Genomic DNA, 21380 nt, shown 5'->3' with positions numbered 1-21380 from the left:
GCTCTGCAGCATGTGAGATCTTCCTGGACCAGGGCTTGAACCCGTGTCCCCTGCATTGGCAAGCAGATTCTTAACCACTGCACCAGCAGGGAAGCCCTATTCTTTACCAATTCAGAGAACAGAACTTCTTTCATATATTGAGCATTTCTTGAATATATTCTGTATCTATTGTACTTTGCCCTGTTGGAGAAGACATGAAATAAGAATAAGAGCATATTTATTCTCTGAATGCTTACAATATATTTAGGAAGATCAAGTATATGTACTTACTTTGTACTGCTGTGTATTTGTGCTGCAGTGTATATGTTCTGTCCCCCTCACTAAATGTAAGCTCCTTGAGGATAACCGTCTTTGTATTGACATAGCATGTATCATAGTGCCTCACATGCACCATGTGTTTATTATGGATTTTTAAAATTAATGGAGCTACAAAACCAATATAAGTCTACAGTTAAATACTCACTGAATGGCATAACCAATCAGTACTGTTGAATTTCAGAAGTAACAATGATCATTGTGTACTGGATTTATTAGGGAAGGCTTCATGCAAGAGAAGGTAATTAAGAGGGCTCATAAAGGATGAGTAAGAACTGAGAAAGGGGAAAGAGCATTTCAACTAGGTGTCATAGTTTGGAGGTTAGCGAGTGGATCATGTTGATGGGAATAGAATATTGGTATCGGCTTGTAGATAGGGAGAAGGGTGGATAAATAAGGAACATTGTATTTTGGAGGCCTTAAATGCCAGTTTGAGAAGTTTGCTGTTACTCCATTTGACATTAGAGAACCATTGAAAGTTTTTGAGCTAGGGTGTTTTGGGGCAAAGCAGTACTTTAAGATTTACTTTATGATAGTATGTAGTATGGGCTGGATGTATTGGGAGACCATTTAAGAGGGTATGGTAATAATTCTTCTAGTCTGTTGAGTCCTTAAAAACAGAGTTTTTTGTTTGATCTTTCATGCCCAGCATAGTGCCTAGAGGAGAGTTCAAATGTTTGTTCTTTGGATGCATAACTGTATGGACTAAGTCATCTGGGCCTGGGTTGAGCTGTTAGCAGTAGGAAATATGCATATGAGAAACATTTTGGGGAAAAAATTGAGATGACTTGTTTTCTAAGAGTATAAAGGGTGTGGGTCAGTTCAAAGAAGACATTAAAGTTTCAGCATGGGTGATTAAGGAGTAGCAGTGCCATCCCTAGAAATGGGGAAGTCAGTTAGGGGAAGAAAGGAGTGAGAAAAGGGACAGTCACGAGCATGTTTTTAGACTTGTTGAGTTTGAAGTTGAAATACACAGTACACAGGGTTAGAAAGGCTCAAATGAAAACTGAATTCTGAATGTTTGAATTTAGATGTCACTATGAAGATATTATTGTTTGAGCAGTAAAAATGACTGGACTGATCCAACACTACGTGTGTGTATGGGTACAGAGGTTGTGTGCATGTATACAAGTATACACACTCTTATACACTACAGCCCAGTGTGTGTGTTAGATTGTGGGTATACTGATCTGCTCGTTGGTGTAAGTGGAATGATGAGGGCGGATTCTTGGGGTGAGCAGAGGGGAAGAAAAGGAAGCTAAAGAAGGAGAAAGGAGAGGAACAGAGAGGTAGAAGAACTTACAGTACAAATTTGTCAAGGAGCTTTTGTAATTTATCTTATGCTTCAATGTAATACTTTCGATAGTAATAACACTATTACTAACAATAGTAGTACTCCTGTATGACTTGTTGAGTGCTTACCGTATGCCAGACACCTAGCTAGACATGCTATCTCTTTTTACCCTCACAACAAATCCGTGATGTCAGAACTATTATATCCTCTTTTTACTGATGAGGAAACTGAACTCCAAAGAAGTTAAAACTTGCCCAAGATGACTTGAACTAATAAATAATTAGGAGATCCTGTGGTTTTAAATCTGACTTTTTGGACTCCAAGCCAAATGTTCTTTCCATTATACCAAAGGTTTGTGTGTTTAATTTCTTCAAGGCAAGGACTTTATCTTTAGAAAATCAGTCCTTGATAAAGGCTTATTAATTAGCGGGCAGTGACTGGACAGTAACGTTTCCTATTAATAAAATCTGCATGTACTCTGGATGTCGTTGCTTCTACTTTTCTACATGGGTATTTATTGTGTATTAGGAGGTAACTTTCTGATTGCATGCTGTGAATGTTAATTTAAAAGAAGATATCAGTTCTTTTGTTTCTGAAAGTGCTTTTCAGTATTTTTGTTAAACTAATATAAACTTCTTTTAGAAGTTTTTCTGATGCACTCCCCAGATCGTTCATACATTTGCAAGGAAATAAGAAGAGCCTGACATTTTCTTTTATTTCAGGGGATATCATTTTCAATGCCCAGTACCCAGAGCTGCCTCCCGACTTTATCTTTGGAGAAGATGCTGAGTTCCTGCCAGACCCCTCTGCTCTGCATGTGAGTACTGCAGGCCTGTTTGGATGATCTCTGTTTGCTGAAAGGAGAATCAAGTTAGCTTTTGACAATTCTTTAACAGATACATTTGCTGAACACATGGATTTTTTTCCACCCCTTTTTTCTCTGTCCTGTGAAATAAGTGTAACTCGTTATGTGCCAAAATAGTTAAGAGATTTTTTTTCACTGCAGTTTTATTTTCAGACTATTTTGATTAATGAAAACCTCTAGCATATTGGTTAAAATACATTTACTTCAGCTGAAGGAGACATGTTGAAAACATTTTCTTTGTTTTAACTTAATATTTCATGCCTGCGATCAATTTTCTAATGTTTACTAACACTTCATCACGGGGCTTGTTAGGGGAGTGTTTCTTGGCTCTTCAGGAGGCCTTTTTTTGTATAGAAGTGAAAGTGGCAAATTTGGACTTACATCTGCATTTTCTCAGTATTATTATCAGAAGGGTAAAGACCAGATTAAGTGTTCTTTATTAAGCAAGACCAGAAACTTTGTAGTTGAAGTAAAATGTTTCTGGATTTAAAGCAGAGAAAAGGATGGTAGTACTTGTCAGATCACATGTGGTTTGTATAAAAAGTGTTTTTTTCATGGCTAGTGGAGAAAAGCATGTACCATTTTGTTTAAAAGGTCTGACCAGACAAAATGTCTCTCTCTTTCCCTTCTCAAGTTTGATTTTGCTATGATGCCTATACCATAAGAGAGGTTCTATTATTGTTCAAAAACTTTGTTCTTAGTTTTGTTTTTTGGAAATTTTTTTTTGTCTCATTGAAGTTTTGTAATTAAAAGTTTGAGGGGGCTTCCCTGGTGGCGCAGTGGTTGAGAGTCCGCTTGCCAATGCAGGGGACACGAGCTCGTGCCCCGGTCCGGGAAGATCCCACATGCCGCGGGGCGGCTAGGCCCGTGAGCCATGGCCGCTGAGCCTGCGCGTCCGGAGCCTGTGACCCGCAACGGGAGAGGCCACAACAGTGAGAGGCCCGCGTACCACAAAACAAAAAAAAGTTTGAGGACTTGCTTTGAAATCTTGTCCCCCCTCCCTTTTTTAAAAGGGAAGTATTAAACAGGAAGTACTAACCCAAACCTAAAGAATTATCTTAAATTTTGGAAAACAGCTGTAAAAATACAGTTGGCAAGAGTAGGATGGGTTTGTTGCAAAATCTAATAATTACACATAAACTGTTACTTTAGTTGATTTTTTTAAAAAATTGTAGTTTAAGTATGGTCCCTTTAGATGCTTTGTGTTACAAATTCACCCCATATTGAAGCTGAAGGCCTTACCTGGAGAAAATAAGGCGGACGTGCCCCTACAGATCTGTCCTGTATTAAATCTGCCCAGTGGAAGGTAGCATATGCTAAATGCCAAAGATATATTACAGGCTAAGAGCTCCAGAAGTTTAAAGAAGCTTGTCAGAAAAGGCTTTGTTGCGGAGGTGAAACTTATAATAATACTTGAAGAATGGAACAAAAGTGGGGAGTGTGGCAGAGAGTATTTCAAGTAAGGGGAATGACATAAACAAATGATATGTATAATATATTGTAGAAGAAGGTACTTGACAGGTTTGCTGAAGGGTAAGTTAATATAAGGAAGGGCTAGAAAAGGTTAGAAAGATAACTTGGGATAAGACTGTGGAATGCATTGAATGCTAGGTTAAGAGCCACTGAAGGAAATGATACTTGGAGAGTTATCTAACAGCAGTGTGGTCAGTACAATGGATTAAGAGAGATTGAGGACTGTTGTAAAAATCTGTGCGGGGGAAGGGGCTTTGAGCTAGGATGATGCAAGAGGAAACACTATGATGGAAAGGATAGGAAATATATGTTTACAATTTCTCTTACGAATTGCCTGTAAAATTTACAAAGCACATCTTCAATATTGGCAAGGATTGTGAGTATAGACATTATCTTTTATCTGTCTATCTATCTATCTATCTATTTATTTTGGTGAGAGTATAGACTTTAAAAGTTAGAAAGGACCTTAAGTTTTATCTTACTCCACTTTTCTGTTTTAATATTCAGGAAATCGACCTAGATTTATTTAATTTTATTTTTTTAACATCTCTATTGGAGTATAATTGCTTTACAATGGTGTGTTAGTTTCTGCTGTATGACAAAGTGAATCAGCTATATGTATACATATATCCCCATATCTCCTCCCTCTTGCCTCTCCCTCCCACCCTCCCTATCCCACCCCTCTAGGTGGACACAAAGCACCGAGCTGATCTCCCTGTGCTATGGGGCTGCTTCCCACTAGCTATCTATTTTACATTTGGTAGTGTGTATACGTCCATGCCACTCTCTCAGTTCATCCCAGCTTACCCTTCCCCCTCCCTGTGTCCTCAAGTCCATTCTCTATGTCTGCGTCTTTATACCTGTCCTGCTCCTAGGCTCTTCAGAACCATTTTTTTTTTTAAGATTCCATATATATGTGTTAGCATATGGTATTTGTTTTTCTCTTTCTGACTTACTTCACTCTGTATGACAGTCTCTAGGTCCATCCACCTCATTACAAATAACTCAATTTCGTTTCTTTTTATGGTGGAGTTATATTCCATTGTATTTATGTGTCACATCTTCTTTATCCATTCATCTGGGAAATCGACCATATTGTTGTGTTGGAGTTGATATTATAACTTCACTCTTCTGATGTTTAGTTTTTTTTTTCTTTTTTTAAGAAGTGTAACCTTTTTATTATTTATTTATTTATTTAATGGTGTATATTTTATTTATTTATTTATTTGATTGCTCCGGGTCTTAGTTGCCGCAGGTGGGCTCCCCAGTTGTGGCTCGTGGGCTTCTTAGTTGTGGCTCACCAACCCCTTAGTTGCGGCACACAGGCTCCCTAGCTGTGGCGTGTGAACTCTTCGTTGCGACATGCATGTGGGATCTAGTTCCCTGACCGGGGATTGAACCTGGGCCCCCTGCATTGGGAGCGTGGAGTCTTAACCACTGCCCCACCAGGGAAGTCCCCTGATGTTTAGTTTTGAGTGAAGTTATCATAAATGTTTTTGAGAAATTAGCTGAAAAGAACAGCCAAAAAAATAAAGCACTATATCTAAAAGAAAGATTACAAATCTAGGGGAACACCTCTCTTTAGCTATAGTTTATCTAAGGCCTCAGGCAGGTTACCCAGTGCTTCTTCATGGACCAGTCAGCTGGACAAGTCTAGATAAGCAACCAGGATACACCCTGCACTAGCTGGGTGAGATCTACACAGCTCTGGAGGGTGCCCTGTATCTTTGCAAAAAACGGTTTGAAGTAGCTTAAAGGATACACATAAGGTTAATAAAAATATATGAGGTGCCCTAATCCATCTGATGAAGCCACTTTTTTCTAAACACAGACTCTTCATTCAGGAAGGTGAATTTCATTATGGACTTTGAGATTCTCAGCTGAATGGAAAGTACTAGATAGATACCAGATCTAGAGATAGGTATCTCATAGATATCAGGGAATCATAAAATTATTGTTAGGATCTTAATGGTATAGTTGGTCCCACTTCTGGCTATATGCTAGAATAATTTAGGAAGCCTGTCAAAAATACAAATTTTTGAACCTCACTGGACATACTGAATTAGATAGATGCTTTAGGGAGCCACAGAGTCATTAAGTTCCCTGGGTGATTTTTATGTGTTAGTCTGTGAACTGCTATTGGGAACCACTAATTGAATCCATCTCTTATAGTAATATCTCCAATAGAAGGCCATTTGCCTTTGCTTGACATTATTTCCAGTGAGGTATCATTTTCCATTTTGGGAATAGCTCTGATGTTTTTAAAATAACTTCTTTATTGAGACATAATTTATATGCCATACAATTCACCTATTTAAAGTGTATAATTCAGTGGCTTTTTTTTTAACATCTTTATTGGAGTATAATTGCTTTACAATGGTGTGTTAGTTTCTGCTTTATAACAAAGTGAATCAGCTATACACATACATATATCCCCCTATCTCCTCCCTCTTGCATCTCCCTCCCACCCTCCCTATCCCACCCCTCTAGTTGGACACAAAACACCGAGCTGATCTCCCTGTGCTATGCGCTGCTCCCCACTAGCTATCTGTTTTACATTTGGTAGTGTATATATATGTCCATGCCACTCTCTCACTTCGTCCCAGCTTACGCTTTCCACTCCCTGGGTCCTCAAGTCCATTCTCTACATCTGCGTCTTTATTCCTGTCCTGCCCCTAGGTTCTTCAGAACCATTTTATTTTTTTTAAGATTCCATATATATGTGTTAGCATATGGTATTTGTTTTTCTCTTTCTGACTTACTTCACTCTGTATGACAGACTCTAGGTCCATCCACCTCACTACAAATAACTCAAGTTCATTTCTTTTTATGGCTGAGTGATATTGCACTGTATATATGTGCCACATCTTCTTTATCCATTCATCTGTTGATGAACACTTAGGTTGCTTCCATGTCCTGGCTATTGTAAATAGAGCTGCAATGGACATTGTGGTACATGACTCTTTTTGAATTATGGTTTTCTCAGGGTATACGCCCAGTAGGGATTGCTGGGTCATATGGTAGTTCTATTTTTAGTTTTTTTTAAGGGACCTCCATATGGAGAACACTCCATAGTGCCTGTATCAATATTCATTCCCACCAACAGTGCAAGAGGGTTCCCTTTTCTCCACACCCTCTCCAGCATTTATTGTTTGTAGATTTTTTGATGATGGCCATTCTGACTGGTGTGAGGTGATACCTCGTTATAGTTTTGATTTGCATTTCTCTAATGATTAATGATGTTAAGCATCTTTTCATGTGTTTGTTGGCAATCTGTATATCTTTTTTTGAGAAATGTCTATTTAGGTCTTCTGCCCATTTTTAGATTGGGTTGTTTGTTTTTCTGCTATTGAGCTGCATGAGCTGCTTGTATATCTTGGAGATTAATCCTTTGTCAGTTGCTTCGTTTGCAAATATTTTCTCCCATTCTGAGGGTTGTCTTTTCATCTTGTTTATAGTTTCCTTTGCTGTGCAAAAGCTTTTAAGTTTCATTAGGTCCCATTTGTTTATTTTTGTTTTTATTTCCATTTCTCTAGGAGATGGGTCAAAAAGGATCTTGCTGTGATTTATGTCATAGAATGTTCTGCCTGTGTTTTCCTCTAAGAGTTTAATAGTGTCTGGCGTTACATTTCGGTCTTTAATCCATTTTGAGTTTATTTTTGTGTATGGTGTTAGGAAGTGTTCTAATTTCATTCTTTTACATGTAGCTGTCCAGTTTTCCTAGCACCACTTGTTGATGAGGCTGTCTTTTCTCCATTGTATATTCTTGCCTCCTTTATCGAATATAAGGTGACCATATGTGTATGGGTTTATCTCTGGGCTTTCTATCCTGTTCCATTGATCTGTATTTCTGTTTTTGTGCCAGTACCATACTGTCTTGATTAATTTCAGTGGTTTTTAGTTGTGCAACTATCACCACAGTCAAATTTAGAACATTGTCATCACCCCTAAAAGAAATTCCAAACCCATTAGCAGTCACTTCCCTATCCTCCCCACCCCCACCTGTGTTCACTGTCAACAATAACTAATGTATATTTCTGTCTGTGGATTTGCCTATTCTGGATATTTCATGTAAATGGAATCATATAATATATGGTGCTTGTGACTGACTTCTTTCACTTAGCATGCTGTTTTCAATGTAACATGTATCACTACATCATTTTTTATTGCCATGTAATATTCTATTGTATACATGTACCACATTTTATTTGTACTTTTGTCAGTTGATGAACATTTGGGTTGTTTACACATTTTGGCTATTATAAATACTGCTGTTGTGTGGACATATTTTTAGTCCTTTTGGATATATAGGAGTGGAATTACAGGGTCAAATGGTAACACTATGTTTAACTTTTTGAGGAACTCCCTGACTATTTTCCAAAGTGTCTGTACCATTTTACATCCCCATCAGTGGTGTATAAGTGTTCCAGTTTCTTCACATTCTTACTAACACTTATTGTTATCTATCTTTATGATTAGACCCATCCTAGTGGGTGTAAAGTGGTTATCTCATTGTGGTTTTTTGATGTTTTGCATCTTTTTCTGTGTTAATTGGCCATTTATTTATCTTCTTTGTAGAAATGTCTATTCAGATCCTTTGCCCATTTTTAAATTGGGTTATTTGTCTTTTTATTGTTGAGGTATAAGTGTTCTTTATATATTCTGGGTACAAGTTCTTTATCAAGATATATGACTTACAAAACTTTCTCCCATTCGATGGATTATGTTTTCACTTTCTAGATAGTACTGTTTGAAGGGCAAAAATTTTTAGTTTTTGGGAAGTCCAACTTGTCTTTTTTCTTTTGTTGTTTGTGCTTCTGGTTTCATATCTAGGAAACCATTGCCTAGTCCAAGTTTAATAATTTTTGCTCTTATGTGAGGTAGGGGCCTTGCTATATTATTTTACAAGTGGAGATCCAGATGCCCCAAGCACAGTTTATTGGAAAGACTATTTTTTCCTTATTGAATTGTTTTGGCATTCTTGGCATTCTGAAACTCAATTGATTATAAGTGTGTGGGTTTGTTTCTGAACTCCCAATTTGTATACCCGTACCACACTGTCTTGCTTTCTGTGACTTTGTAATAAGTTTTGAAATTGGGAAGTATGAGTTTTTGAATTTTGTTCTTCTTTTCCAAGATTGCTTTGCCTAGTGGGTTGCTCTCATTTCCATATGAATTTTTTTTTTTTTTTTTTTTTTTTTTGTGGTATGCGGGCCTCTCACCGTTGTGGCCTCTCCCGTTGCGGATCACAGGCTCCGGACGTGCAGGCTCAGCGGCCATGTCTCACGGCCCAGCCACTCCGCGGCATGTGGGATCCTCCCGGACCGGGGCATGAACCCGTGTCCCCTGCATCGGCAGGTGGACTCTCAACCACTGCGCCACCAGGGAAGCCCTCCATATTAATTTTAGGATAAGCTTGTCAATTTCTGCAAGGAATCCAACTGGGATTTTGGAAGAGATTGCATTTAATCTGTATATCCAGCTAGAGATTATTTGCATTTTAACAACATTGTCTTCTAATCCAGGAACATGAAATGCCTTAACATTTTTAAGTCTTTTGTTAATATCTTTTAATAATTTTTGTACTTTTCAGAGTACAGATTTTACACTTGTTTTGTTAAATTTATTCCTAAGAACTTTATTCTTTTTGTAAATAAACTTGTTTTTAATTTCATTTTCACATTGATACTATACAGGAACAATTGATTTTTGTATATTGATCTTGTATCCAGCAACCTTACAGCTCTAACTTTAAACATAAAGTTTTTCTTTCTGTTGAGCAGAAATCTCTTTACAGACTTACGTTCTTCATCTTTTTCTACTTTTTTGATGTAAATCAGTTTGTTGTGCAAGCTGGGTGATTACATATTTTTATATTGAGATGTGGTCATAAAATACGGATATTGCTTTTCCTTTGATCTCTTAAACTCAACTTAAAGCATTTCATAAGATAGAAATGGAAGCAGCATTGCAATTAGCTTACAGTATGTCTGGGAGCTTCTTTTAAGATCAACATTCATAAATTGTAGTAGATTTCTTAAAAATTTGCCTCCTTGCTCTACATTATATATGCTAATAATTTATTCACCAAACCATGTAAGGTAATATTAATTGCAAGTTAGGACCTAAGGCCTAAGCAATGGAGATAAACCCTGAACTCTACGGCCATATGAACCAGCTATCCCATTCCTGGGCATATATCCAGACAAAACTAGAATTTGAAAAGATGCATGTACCTCTATGTTCATAGCAGCACTATTTACAATAACCAAGACATGGAAACAACCTAAATATCAGTCAACAGATGAATGGATAAAGAAGATGTGGAATATATATATAGGAATATTACTCAGGCATTAAAAAGAATGAAATAATGCCATTTGCAGCAACATGTATGGACCTAGAGATTATCATACTAAGTAAAGTAAGTTAGAAAGAGAAAGACAAATACAATATGATATCACTTATATGTGGAATCTAAACTATGACACAAATGAACAGAACACAAATGAACTGTTTCTGTATCAATGAAACAGAAACAGACTCATAGAATAGAGAACAGACTTGTGGTTGCCAAGGAGGGTATGGGGGGAAGGGAAGAATTAGGAGTTTAGGATTAGCAGATGCAAACTATTATATATAGGATGGAAAAACAACATCCTACTGTATAACAGAAGGAACTGTACTCAATATCCTGTGATAAATCATAATGAAAAAGAATATTGAAAAGAATTTATTATATATGTATAACTGAGTCACTTCACTATACAGCAGAAATTAACACAACTTGTAAATCACTGTACTTCAATTAAAAAAAAAAAGCCTGAACTATACTCTAGGTGTGTTCTCTGGTTAGCAGGGTTAGCACACAACTTTATTTAATAGACAATATGAGAAAATCATGTGAATACAACATAGTACATGGCAGAGGGATATGTTAATTTGGTTTGGGGCTGGTGGTGGAAAGTTTTTAATACAACAGTAACGTGCTAATCATCCAGTTAATCTGTGCTTAGAAGTAGTTTTCAGGGACACTTAAGAAGAGTTGATTCTTGGTTGGAGAGGTTATTTGCAGAGCTTTTTGCTTTGAGTAGTTTTGCTTTGAGCCTCAAGTCCGAAGCATATGCTGATTAAAGAGCTGTCCCTGCCATATAAGTTAATTTGTCAGTGGCTTTGCTGTCACTCTGTTCTGTCTTATGTGTTTGCCATACGGTTTCATCTGTCATATTATAACTAAGAGGCTGACTTATTGATGCCCTCCTTTACTAATGAAAAAGCATAAAAATCAACAAAAGACAAATTGAGGAAAATCCTATCTGTGGGTATTTATTGATTACACACTGTGTGTCCAACACTGTGTTATATGGAATTTGACCTCAAGGAGGCTAAATTTTAGGGAGACATAGATACATGAAAACAAATGGCCATAGGTGGTATATACTTCAGTGCTGGAATACTTGATACCAAGAAGTGCTGTGGGATAATTACATAGCGTTTTCACATATATTATATAATATGAGAAGAGAGGATGATCACTAAATTAAGACAGAGGCTCCATTAAAATGAAAAAGGGAAAATTATCATGGGTTGGAACTGCAGGATTAAAATTATCAGACAGAAGTTGGAATGTGTGCTGAACTGTAAGTGATGGGTCTGCTCTAGCGGTTATAATTGCTTCTCCTTCCATTCTATTCCCTTCTCACTCTTTTCCAGCCACGCAGGCCTCCTTGCTATTCCTCCAAAAGTCTGAGGACCTCCTTAGAAACTTTTTATTTGCTATTTACCAGTTTCATTCCCTTCTGCCTGGAACTTTCTTCTTCCAGTTATCTGAATGGCTTGCTCTCCTCCTATCTTCAAACGTCATTATATGAGAGCCCTGCCCTGACATCCCTATACAAAGTAGTAGTAACGCTCTCCCCATTACTTTCTCATCATTATCCTGCTTTATTTTCTTCACTGCACATTTGATAAATTTGGGGCTGCTTATTTATTAGGTATCTGTTTCTGCTAAGGTGACCAACTGCCCTGTTTGTCCCAGAGTGAGGGATTTTCTGGGATTTAGTATGTTCACTGCTAAGACGGGACAGTCCCAGGCAAACTGGGATACATGATCACCTTTGTTTATTCACTGGATTGGAAGCTTCTTGAGAGAATGGAATTTGTTTTCTTCATTGCTGTATCCTAGTGTCTAGAAGGGTACCTGGTGCATAGAGGTGTGCAGTGTGTATCTGTTAGATGAACAGTTTGCCTTTAAGGTTCTGCATCCTTAAGGGACTTGTTGGTTTCCAAGACTAGAAAATGTTTTAAATAAAAATTTCAAACTAGAAGAAAGAGATTCAATTTTTGAGAAATTTGTAGGATAAAAATCAGTTAACAGAAACTCTGAAGCTGTGATTTTTTCAGCCTCGCTTTTGCAACACCGTGTGTTGTGTTCAGCTGACTTAGAGGGTATTGTGAAATTCTTTCCCCCCAAAGTAATAGTGATAATTCACTTTAATTTAAAATAAAATTGCATAAAGGAGGAAGGGTGGATCATATATTTAAATGAGAAGAACATGTTGCAATTATAGCATGGTTAGAAACCACTGATATCTGACTTCCTGGTTTGAAGAAGGTGACAACGATTTTGTGTTTGCGACAAGCATCTTCAGGGTAGGGAACCTAACGCTACTGCAGGTACTACCCACTGGTTGTGTAATTATTTCACTGACTCTGTTCTGCTCATGGAATGTAAGCGTAGAAAGAGTAGTGTGCTCACACCTTGTTGCTTTTCCTTCCCTGCTCGTCTCTGTGCTACCTGAAGAAAGACATCTTTTGAATGTGTCCATGGAAAATAGTGTCCATATCCTGTGTACATAAAAGATATTTGAAATATATGTGAAGAACGCACTAAGCTGAGATAGACTGCATGGCCCACTATTCAAATATGCCATCCAGATGTGTGGTGCCCCTGCTCCTCGACACGTCCATTGCCATTAACATATTATAAGATAGAACGCTCTGCATTTTTCAAATATCTGTTTAATGCCTCAATTGAGGCCTGTAAAAGACTCATCCTTCACCCTCCAGCTGGACATAATGCTCAAGACAAATAAGTGAACAGAATTGCAGCCTCGGGTGATATGAGCAGGAAATAGAGATATGTGCACAGGGTGCTGGGGGGACATGTAGGAGGAGCAGTTTATCAGATCCATGGATAGTAAGTGTCAAGGACTTAGAAACATATTATTTGGTTGTTTATAACTAATACACATTTTATGTAACTTATTGAAGAATAACATGCCTACAGAAGAATGTACAAATCGTAACTACCTAGCATGGCAAATTTCCAGAAAGTAGAGACATTATGTAATCGGCACCCAGATAAAGAAACAGAACATACCCAGCTTCCAGAAGCCCCACTCATGCCCTCTCCCATCACTGTGACCACCTTGCCCAAGAGTAAACACTGTGCTGACTTTCTCACCATTATTAATTTGCCTCTTTTTCATCTTCCTGCAAATGGAATCAAACAGCGTGTACTTGTGTGCCTGACGTCTTTCACTCAACATTTATTTGGGAGCTTTACCCGTGTAGTAGTTGTTGTTGTTGCATGCTCATTGCTCATAGTGTTTCACTGTGTGAGCGTACCACGGTGCATCTATCCATTCTAGTGTTGATCAACGTTTGGATTATTTACAGTTCTTTGCTGTTGTGAATAGTGCTATTATGAATATTCTGTATGTCTCAGTGGACATATGTGTGCATTTCTGATGGGTGTATACTGAAGGGTGGGCTCACTGGCTCGCGTTGTGTAGAGGGTTAAGGAGAGGACTGTTAATATACGCACATATGCATACACACATAATTTTGATGGTATGTGTTATAAATAAGTCTTTAAAAATACAGTCGTAGAAAAACAGAACATCTTGAAAGTACAAACAGGGTACACTTAAAATGCAACTTGACCATTTTGTCAGTCAGCATTCAGTCAAGAGACAGAAACCGTATCAGTAATTTGAGGAGGGTAGAGGAAGAATACCCCAAAAGGAACAAACTGGGAAGACGCTTTTCTCATGGCTCCCTGCAGCCCCCCAAGGCTGAGACTCTGACCTCCTTGTTGGAGAGGGTGTGGCTACAGCCCCCTGGCTGATGGAGACCCTTACGTGGGGGTGCTGGGAGGCCAAGGCTGGCAAGTAGAAATGGGTTAGGTGCCAGTTAAACGGGCTGGAGGGTGAGCACTGCTGGGTCTCCTGTGTACCTCTAGCAGCTGCACCATAGGTGCAGCTCTGAAAAGTGCACTAGAGCCAGGGAAAGAAGCTCCCGTTCTGTCATGCCTTGCACCGTCCCTCCATCACTTTCTGTTGACAAGCTAAACATTGCACCAGTTGACAGAGGAAACATGTTTACAGGGCCCAGTTCCAGTTTCATAAGCGGGACAAAGAAGAGTAGATTTGGGAGATGAGAGGCAGTAAGGGAATAAATAGCACAACTATGTAACACCAAACTTACCTTCCAGTTTATTTTTTCTGCTGTGTCTAATTTGCTATTAAACCCATCTAATGAGCTCTTAAGTTTAGGTAATAGATCCTTCAATTCTACAATTCCATTTGGTTCTTTTCTATAAGTTCTTTAGTGAATTTATCTTTTCATCTATAGTTTTCTCCATTTTCTTGTACATACTAATTGTATTTATTTTCAAGTCCTTATGAACCAATTCCAATATCTGGAATATTCTTGGGTCTATTTGTTTTGCCTGCTTTTTTTCTTTATCAGTGATATGCTTCTGTATTTGGTGTTTCTAGTTGTTTTGAGTGGATGTCAGCCATTCCAGTTCAAAAACAGTAGAGGCTCCAGGTGGTGCTCTTTTCTTCTAGAGAGAAAGTTCATTGTCCCCTCTCATAGGCAGATGCATGTTGACCGATGACCTTAATCCAGACAGGGACTCTGCTGGGTTGAGGCTGGTTTATGGCTTTGGTAAGGGTGGGTCTACCTCTGCTTTACTACTGTTCCTGAAGTAGAGCTCTTCAGGGTTTTAAACCAAGAGTCTGGAGTGGCCACTGTTCTTAGACCCTTTTAAGTGCTTTGGCCAATAAAATATTTTAAAATAGACACCATGTTATTTATCAAATTATTTGAACACCTGCACAGCATGGATCTTTGCCCTGAGAGATCTCATATTCTAAATTTTGTCTTGTTAAGCCTGCTGGTAACTCTGCTCTGCTTTTCAGAAGTGGTTGCTTAATTTTTAGCTTCTTGCCCTTGGGCTGCCCCAGAATTTATCAGATGTCTTGAGGGGAACTGGCTGCATGTTTTTTGAGGTCTCTCAAGACTCTGTTCTGATGGTTTTTTCTGAGTCCAACAGCAACTTTGTGCTGTGCAAAGCCTGGTTTCTCAGCCTCCTTCCTGTGCCCAGAATTTGCAAATGTCCCAGGGATACCTCTCCCTGATGCTGTCTCCTTTCTGAATTCTCAGCCCCTCCGGTTCTCATTGCTTCAGCAGACGTCGGATACCTTCAACGATCTGGCTTTCTGGTTGTTCTTACTGAGACTGCTGGTTTATGCAAAGCCACTGCATCCTATCTGGAAGCATAAGTCAGTTGTCCTACATATAGTTTTGCCCTTTACTGACATAGATACACTATTGATACTATGTATAAAATAGATAACTAATGAGAACCTACTGCATAGCACAGGGAACTCTACTCAGTGCTCTGTGGTGACCTAAATGAGAAGGAAACCCAAAAAAAGAGGGGATATATGTATACCTATAGCTGATTCACTTTGTATAAACTAACACAATATTGTAAAGCAACTATACTCCAATTAAAAAACAAAACAAAACAAACAAAGCAAAAGTACAAAACCTTAGTGGACCATAAATACCACTTCCTATGTTGGCAAGAATACAGAATTAAGAAAAATCATTATTAATAATAAAAATACTTAATGTTAATAAAATTTCAATAACATCAATAAAAATTATTAAAATGCCAAAAAACAGTGTACTTCTTCCTTTCTTATGAAAACCTAGATTTTAAGTTCCAGTAGATTTTCCTAAGGTGGAAAGAAATAAGGGTAAACGTTATTTAGAGATGGCATCTCTGGTTCTCTTGATCTGATAGCAGCTTGGATTCAAAGGATGCTTCAATGTGTGGTCCAAGTGAATATGAGAAAATTACGAGAAATTTTGATGCAAACTTGGTTTATGTGCTGGTGAGTTAAAAACTCTGTATTTCTACCATTATCTATTTTTCCTTATCAGCCATGGAAACATTTTATGAGGTAGGAAATATGCTGATACTGTTATTCTTTGTAAAATGTACCTCCTTAGGGGAGACAGTGGAAGGCCCCTGGTCTAGGAATGATGATTTGTGAATTCATCTATTTTTTCAAAGGTGTTGCTACCATACCAACTGTGGATTAAGATGAGTATTAATGTCCACACATATGCACACACACATATAATTTTGAAGGCATGTGTTACAAACAAGGCTCTTAAAAGCACAGTTGTAGAAAAACAGAACATCTTGTAAGTGCAAACAAGGTACATTTAAAATGTGCACTCTTGAAGTAAGTCAGAAAGAGAAAAACAAATACCGTATGCTAACACATATATATGGAATATTAAAAAAAAAGGTTCTGAAGAACCTAGGGGCAGGACAGGAATAAAGACACAGACATAGAGAATGGACTTGAGGACACGGGGAGGGGGAAGGGTAAGCTGGGACGAAGTGAGAGAGTGGCATGGACTTATATATACTACCAAATGTAAAATAGATAGCTAGTGGGAGGCAGCCCCATAGCACAAGGAGATCAGCTCGGTGCTTTGTGACCACCTAGAGGGGTGGGATAGGGAGGGTGGGAGGGAGACGCAAGAGGGAGGAGATATGGGGATATATGTATATGTATATGTATAGCTGATTCACTTTGTTAGAAAGCAGAAACTAACCCACCACTGTCAAGCAATTATGCTCCAGTAAAGATGTTAAACAAAAATAAATACCAAAAAAAAATGTTCACTCTTATAAGACAAATGAAAAAAAGGCAAACCAAGTTATTTTTTGAAATCTAATGGCAAATATAACATTTAGCATATATTGCCAGTTTTGATTTACTCAACTGAATTTGTAAAAATGCTTCTGGGAAAATGAGGTACTGAATTGTGTGTGAAGCATTTCAGTTCAGAAACCGCTTATTCAGAGGAGTTATTTGATGATCAGTTTTGAAGATTATTCATTGTCTTTGGTTGGTCATCTCTGTCATCATCTCTTTATCACCTTTTTTCCTCTCCAGCACTCTTCTCAAAGAGGTAGATTTTTAAATGATAACAGTGTATTTTTATTATTAACAACATATAAAATACAGATAAATACCTAGAAAAACAAATCCTTAATCCCACAGTTTAGAGATGAGTATTATTAACATTTTAGTGGATTTACTCTCAGTATTTTTCTATGTCTTTGTCACACGCATGCATGTCCTTTACAGTTTTCAATATATATTTTTTTACCTTACATATTATTGTAAGCATTTTTCCTTTGACATGATGAATTCGTCTGAAGAATCTTTTAAAATTGGCTTCTATTCTTTTGCCCTGTCTCTGATGGTTAGTGCCTCCCCAGGAACATCAAAAGTGTATCTCAAACCCGTCCTTTTTCTTTACTTTCAAGTTTGTTTTTCATCGAAAACAATGAACTTCACTTAAGTGAAATGGAAACAATTTGTGAATTCTTAATACCTAATAGTTGGTGATTATAATATTACTTAATATTACAGTAACTTGCTTAAAAAAGTATATTAGTTCATCATTGTAAGTCTAATTTCTGTAAACAGGGATTCTACCCACACTTCTCTTAAGAAAATAGAGGTGAAATTAAGGTTTTAGTGAAACAACATCCAAATTGTTTTTGGCTAACATGTATACAGCATTGAGTAGAGATAAAGAACTCTACCTTTCAAGAGGACTTTGATTTAATTGGTGAACTTAAACATAAATAGAGAAATATTGTAGCATATTGCTACAATAGTGTGTGTTGTCATAACACATTATATATACCTCTGTAGCACTACTATTTTGTCCAGTAGTTGTTTGTTTATATTTTTGTCTCCTCTGCCATTCTGAGAGCACCTTGCAGGCAGAGGTGCTTAACATGTTTATTGGAGTATAACAGCTTGACAATGGTGTGTTAGTTTCTGCTTTATAACAAAGTGAATCAGCTATACATATACATATATCTCCATATCTCCTCCCTCTTGCCTCTCCCTCCCACCCTCCCTATCCCACCCCTCTAGGTGGTCACAGAGCACTGAGCTGATCTCCCTGTGCTATGCGGCTGCTTCCCACTAGCTATCTGTTTTACAGCTGGTAGTGTATATATGTCCATGACACTCTCTCACTTCGTCCCAGCTTACCCTTCCCCCTCCCCGTGTCCTCAAGTCCATTCTCTACGTCTGCGTCTTTATTCCTGTCCTGCCCCTAGGTTCTTCAGAACTTTTTTTTTCTTTAGATTCCATATATATGTGTTAGCATATGGTATTTGTTTTTATATTTCTGACTTACTTCACTCTGTACTTCACGCTGTATGACAGACTCTCTAGGTCCATCCACCTCACTACAAATAACTCAATTTCGTTTCTTTTTATGGCTGAGTAATATTCCATTGTATATATGTGCCACATCTTCTTTATCCATTCATCTGTTGATGAACACTTAGGTTGCTTCCATGTCCTGGCTGTTGTAAATAGAGCTGCAATGAACATTGTGGTACGTGACTCTTTTTGAATTATCGTTTTCACAGGATATACTCCCAGTAGTGGGATTGCTGGGTCATATGGTAGTTCTATTTTTAGTTTTTTAAGGGACCTCCATATTGTTCTCCATAGTGGCTGTACCAATTTACATTCCCACCAACAGTGTAAGAGGGTTCCCTTTTCTCCACACCCTCTCCAGCATTTATTATGTGTAGATTTTTTGATGATGGCCATTCTGACTGGTGTGAGGTGATACCTCATTGCAGTTTTGAGTTGCATTTCTCTAATGATTAGTGATGTTGAGCATCCTTTCATGTGTTTGTTGGCAATCTGTATATCATTTTTGGAGAAATGTCTATTTAGGTCTTCTGCCCATTTTTAGATTGGGTTGTTTGTTTTTCTGCTATTGAGCTGCATGAGCTGCTTGTATATCTTGGAGATTAATCCTTTGTCAGTTGCTTCATTTGCAAATATTTTCTCCCATTCTGAGGGGTGTCTTTTTGTCTTTTTTATGGTTTCCTTTGCTGTGCAAAAGCTTTGAAGTTTCATTAGGTCCCATTTGTTTACTTTTGTTTTTATTTCCATTTCTCTAGGAGATGGGTCAAAAATGATTTTGCTGTGATTTATGCCATAGAGTGTTTTGCCTATGTTTTCCTCTAAGAGTTTGATAGTGTCTGGCCTTACATTTAGGTCTTTAATCCATTTTGAGTTTATTTTTGTGTGTGGTGTTAGGGAGTGTTCTAATTTCATTCTTTTACATGTAGCTGTCCAGTTTTCCCAGCACCACTTGTTGAAGAGGCTGTCTTTTCTCCATTATATATTCTTGCCTCCTTTATCAAATATAAGGTGACCATATGTGTATGGGTTTATCTCTGGGCTTTCTATCCTGGTCTATTGATCTATATTTCTGTTTTGTGCCAGTACCATACTGTCTTGATTACTGTAGCTTTTTAGTATAGTCTGAAGTCTGGGAGCCTGATTCCTCCAGCTCCATTTTTCTTTCTCAAGATTGCTTTGGCAGTTTGGGGTCTTTTGTGTTTCCATACAAATTGTAGAATTTTTTGTTCTAGTTCTGTGAAAAATGCCATTGGTAGTTTGACAGGGATTGCAATGAATCTGTAGATTGCTTTGGGTAGTATAGTCATTTTCACAATGTTGATTCTTCCAATCCAAGAACATGGTATATCTCTCCATCTGTTTGTATCATGTTTAATTTCTTTCATCAGTGTCTTATAGTTTTCTGCCTACAGGTCTTTTGTCTCCTTGGTAGGTTTATTCCTAGATATTTTATTTTTTCATTGCAATGGTAAGTGGGAGTGTTTCCTTAATTTCTCTTTTGGATTTTTCATCATTAGTGTGTAGGAATGCAAGATATTTCTGTGCATTAATTTTGTATCCTGCTACTTTACCAAAAGCATTGATTAGTTCTAGTAGTTTTCTGGTAGCATCTTTAGGATTCTCTATGTATAGTATCATGTCATCTGCAAACAGTGACAGCTGTACTTCTTCTTTTACGATTTGGATTCTTTTGATTTCTGTTTCTTCTCTAAATGCTGTGGCTAAAACTTCCAAAACTATGTTGCATAATGGTGGTGAGAGTGGACAACCTTGTCTTTTTCCTGATCTTAGAGGAAATGATTTCAGTTTTTCACCATTGAGAACGATGTTGGTTGTGGGTTTGTCACATATGACCTTTATTATGTTGTGGAAAGTTCCCTCTATGCCTACTTTCTGGAGGGTTTTTATCATAAATGGGTGTTGAATTTTGTCGAAAGCTCTTTCTGCATCTATTGAGATAGTCATATGTTTTTTCTCCTTCAATTTGTTAATATGGTTTATGACATTGATTGATTTGCATATATTGAGGAATCCTTGCATTCCTGGGGTAAACCCCACTTAATCGTGGTGTATGATCCTTTTAATGTGCTATTGGATTCTGTTTGCTTGTATTTGGTTGAGGATTTTTGCATCTATGTTCATCAGTGATATTGGCCTGTAGTTTTCTTTCTTTGTGACATCTTGGTCTGGTTTTGGTATCAGCGTGATGGTTGCCAGAGACCATATCTTACCTTTAATTTCCCTAATACTTACTTGCGGTATAGGCATTTAGTAAGTACACACTACTAAGGTTTGTTTTGTTTTATTTTTAAATGAATGAATATGCTAAGTACCACATTAATGGTACAGGAGTTCTGAGGAAGTGTTGATTATTGCGCCTTTATGGTCATCTGAGGCTTTATGAGGGAGGAAGGGTTTTAGCTGGGTCTTTAAGCAGCGGTAGGATTTAGAAAATGACAGAGGTAACGGCACTGTAGTCAGGAAGACAAACCTACAGCGAAGTATCACAAACCAAGTATGGCATGTTGGGAGCATTGAGAAAACAGGTTTTCTTTTCTTTTTTTTTTTAATTGAAGTATAGTTAATTTACAGTGTTGTGTTAGTTTCAGATGTACATCAAAATGATTCAGGTGCGTGTGTGTGTGTGTGTGTGTGTGTGTGTATGATATTCAGTATAGTTCCCTATGCTATGCAGTAGGTCCTTGTCATTTATCTGCTTTATATATAGTAGTGTGTGTATGTTAATCCCAAACTCCTAATTTATCTCCCCCACAGAGCTATCCTTTTTGGTTACCATAAGTTTGTTTTCTGTCTGTGAATCTATTTCTGTTTTGTAAATAAGTTCATTTCTATCACTTTTTTA

The 21380-nt window shown here is 37.7% G+C and overlaps 1 protein-coding gene across 9 annotated transcripts in view; it reads left to right on the top strand.

Annotated features, from left to right (window-relative positions):
* Positions 1 to 21380, top strand: part of BABAM2 (BRISC and BRCA1 A complex member 2) — a 491572-nt gene that overhangs the window by 138734 nt on the left and 331458 nt on the right. For all 9 annotated transcript variants that reach the window (XM_079940869.1, XM_079940870.1, XM_079940873.1 and 6 more), the window contains one exon: positions 2332 to 2426. In XM_079940869.1, coding sequence (XP_079796995.1) covers positions 2332 to 2426 — 95 coding nt within the window. The remainder of the gene's footprint in view (positions 1 to 2331; positions 2427 to 21380) is intronic.

This window comes from Stenella coeruleoalba, assembly GCF_951394435.1.
Source record: "Stenella coeruleoalba genome assembly, chromosome: 13".
Taxonomy (NCBI): Eukaryota; Metazoa; Chordata; class Mammalia; order Artiodactyla; family Delphinidae; genus Stenella; species Stenella coeruleoalba.
The sequence above is the reverse complement of the archived record's forward strand: the minus strand, read 5'-3'. Positions and strand labels throughout refer to the sequence as shown.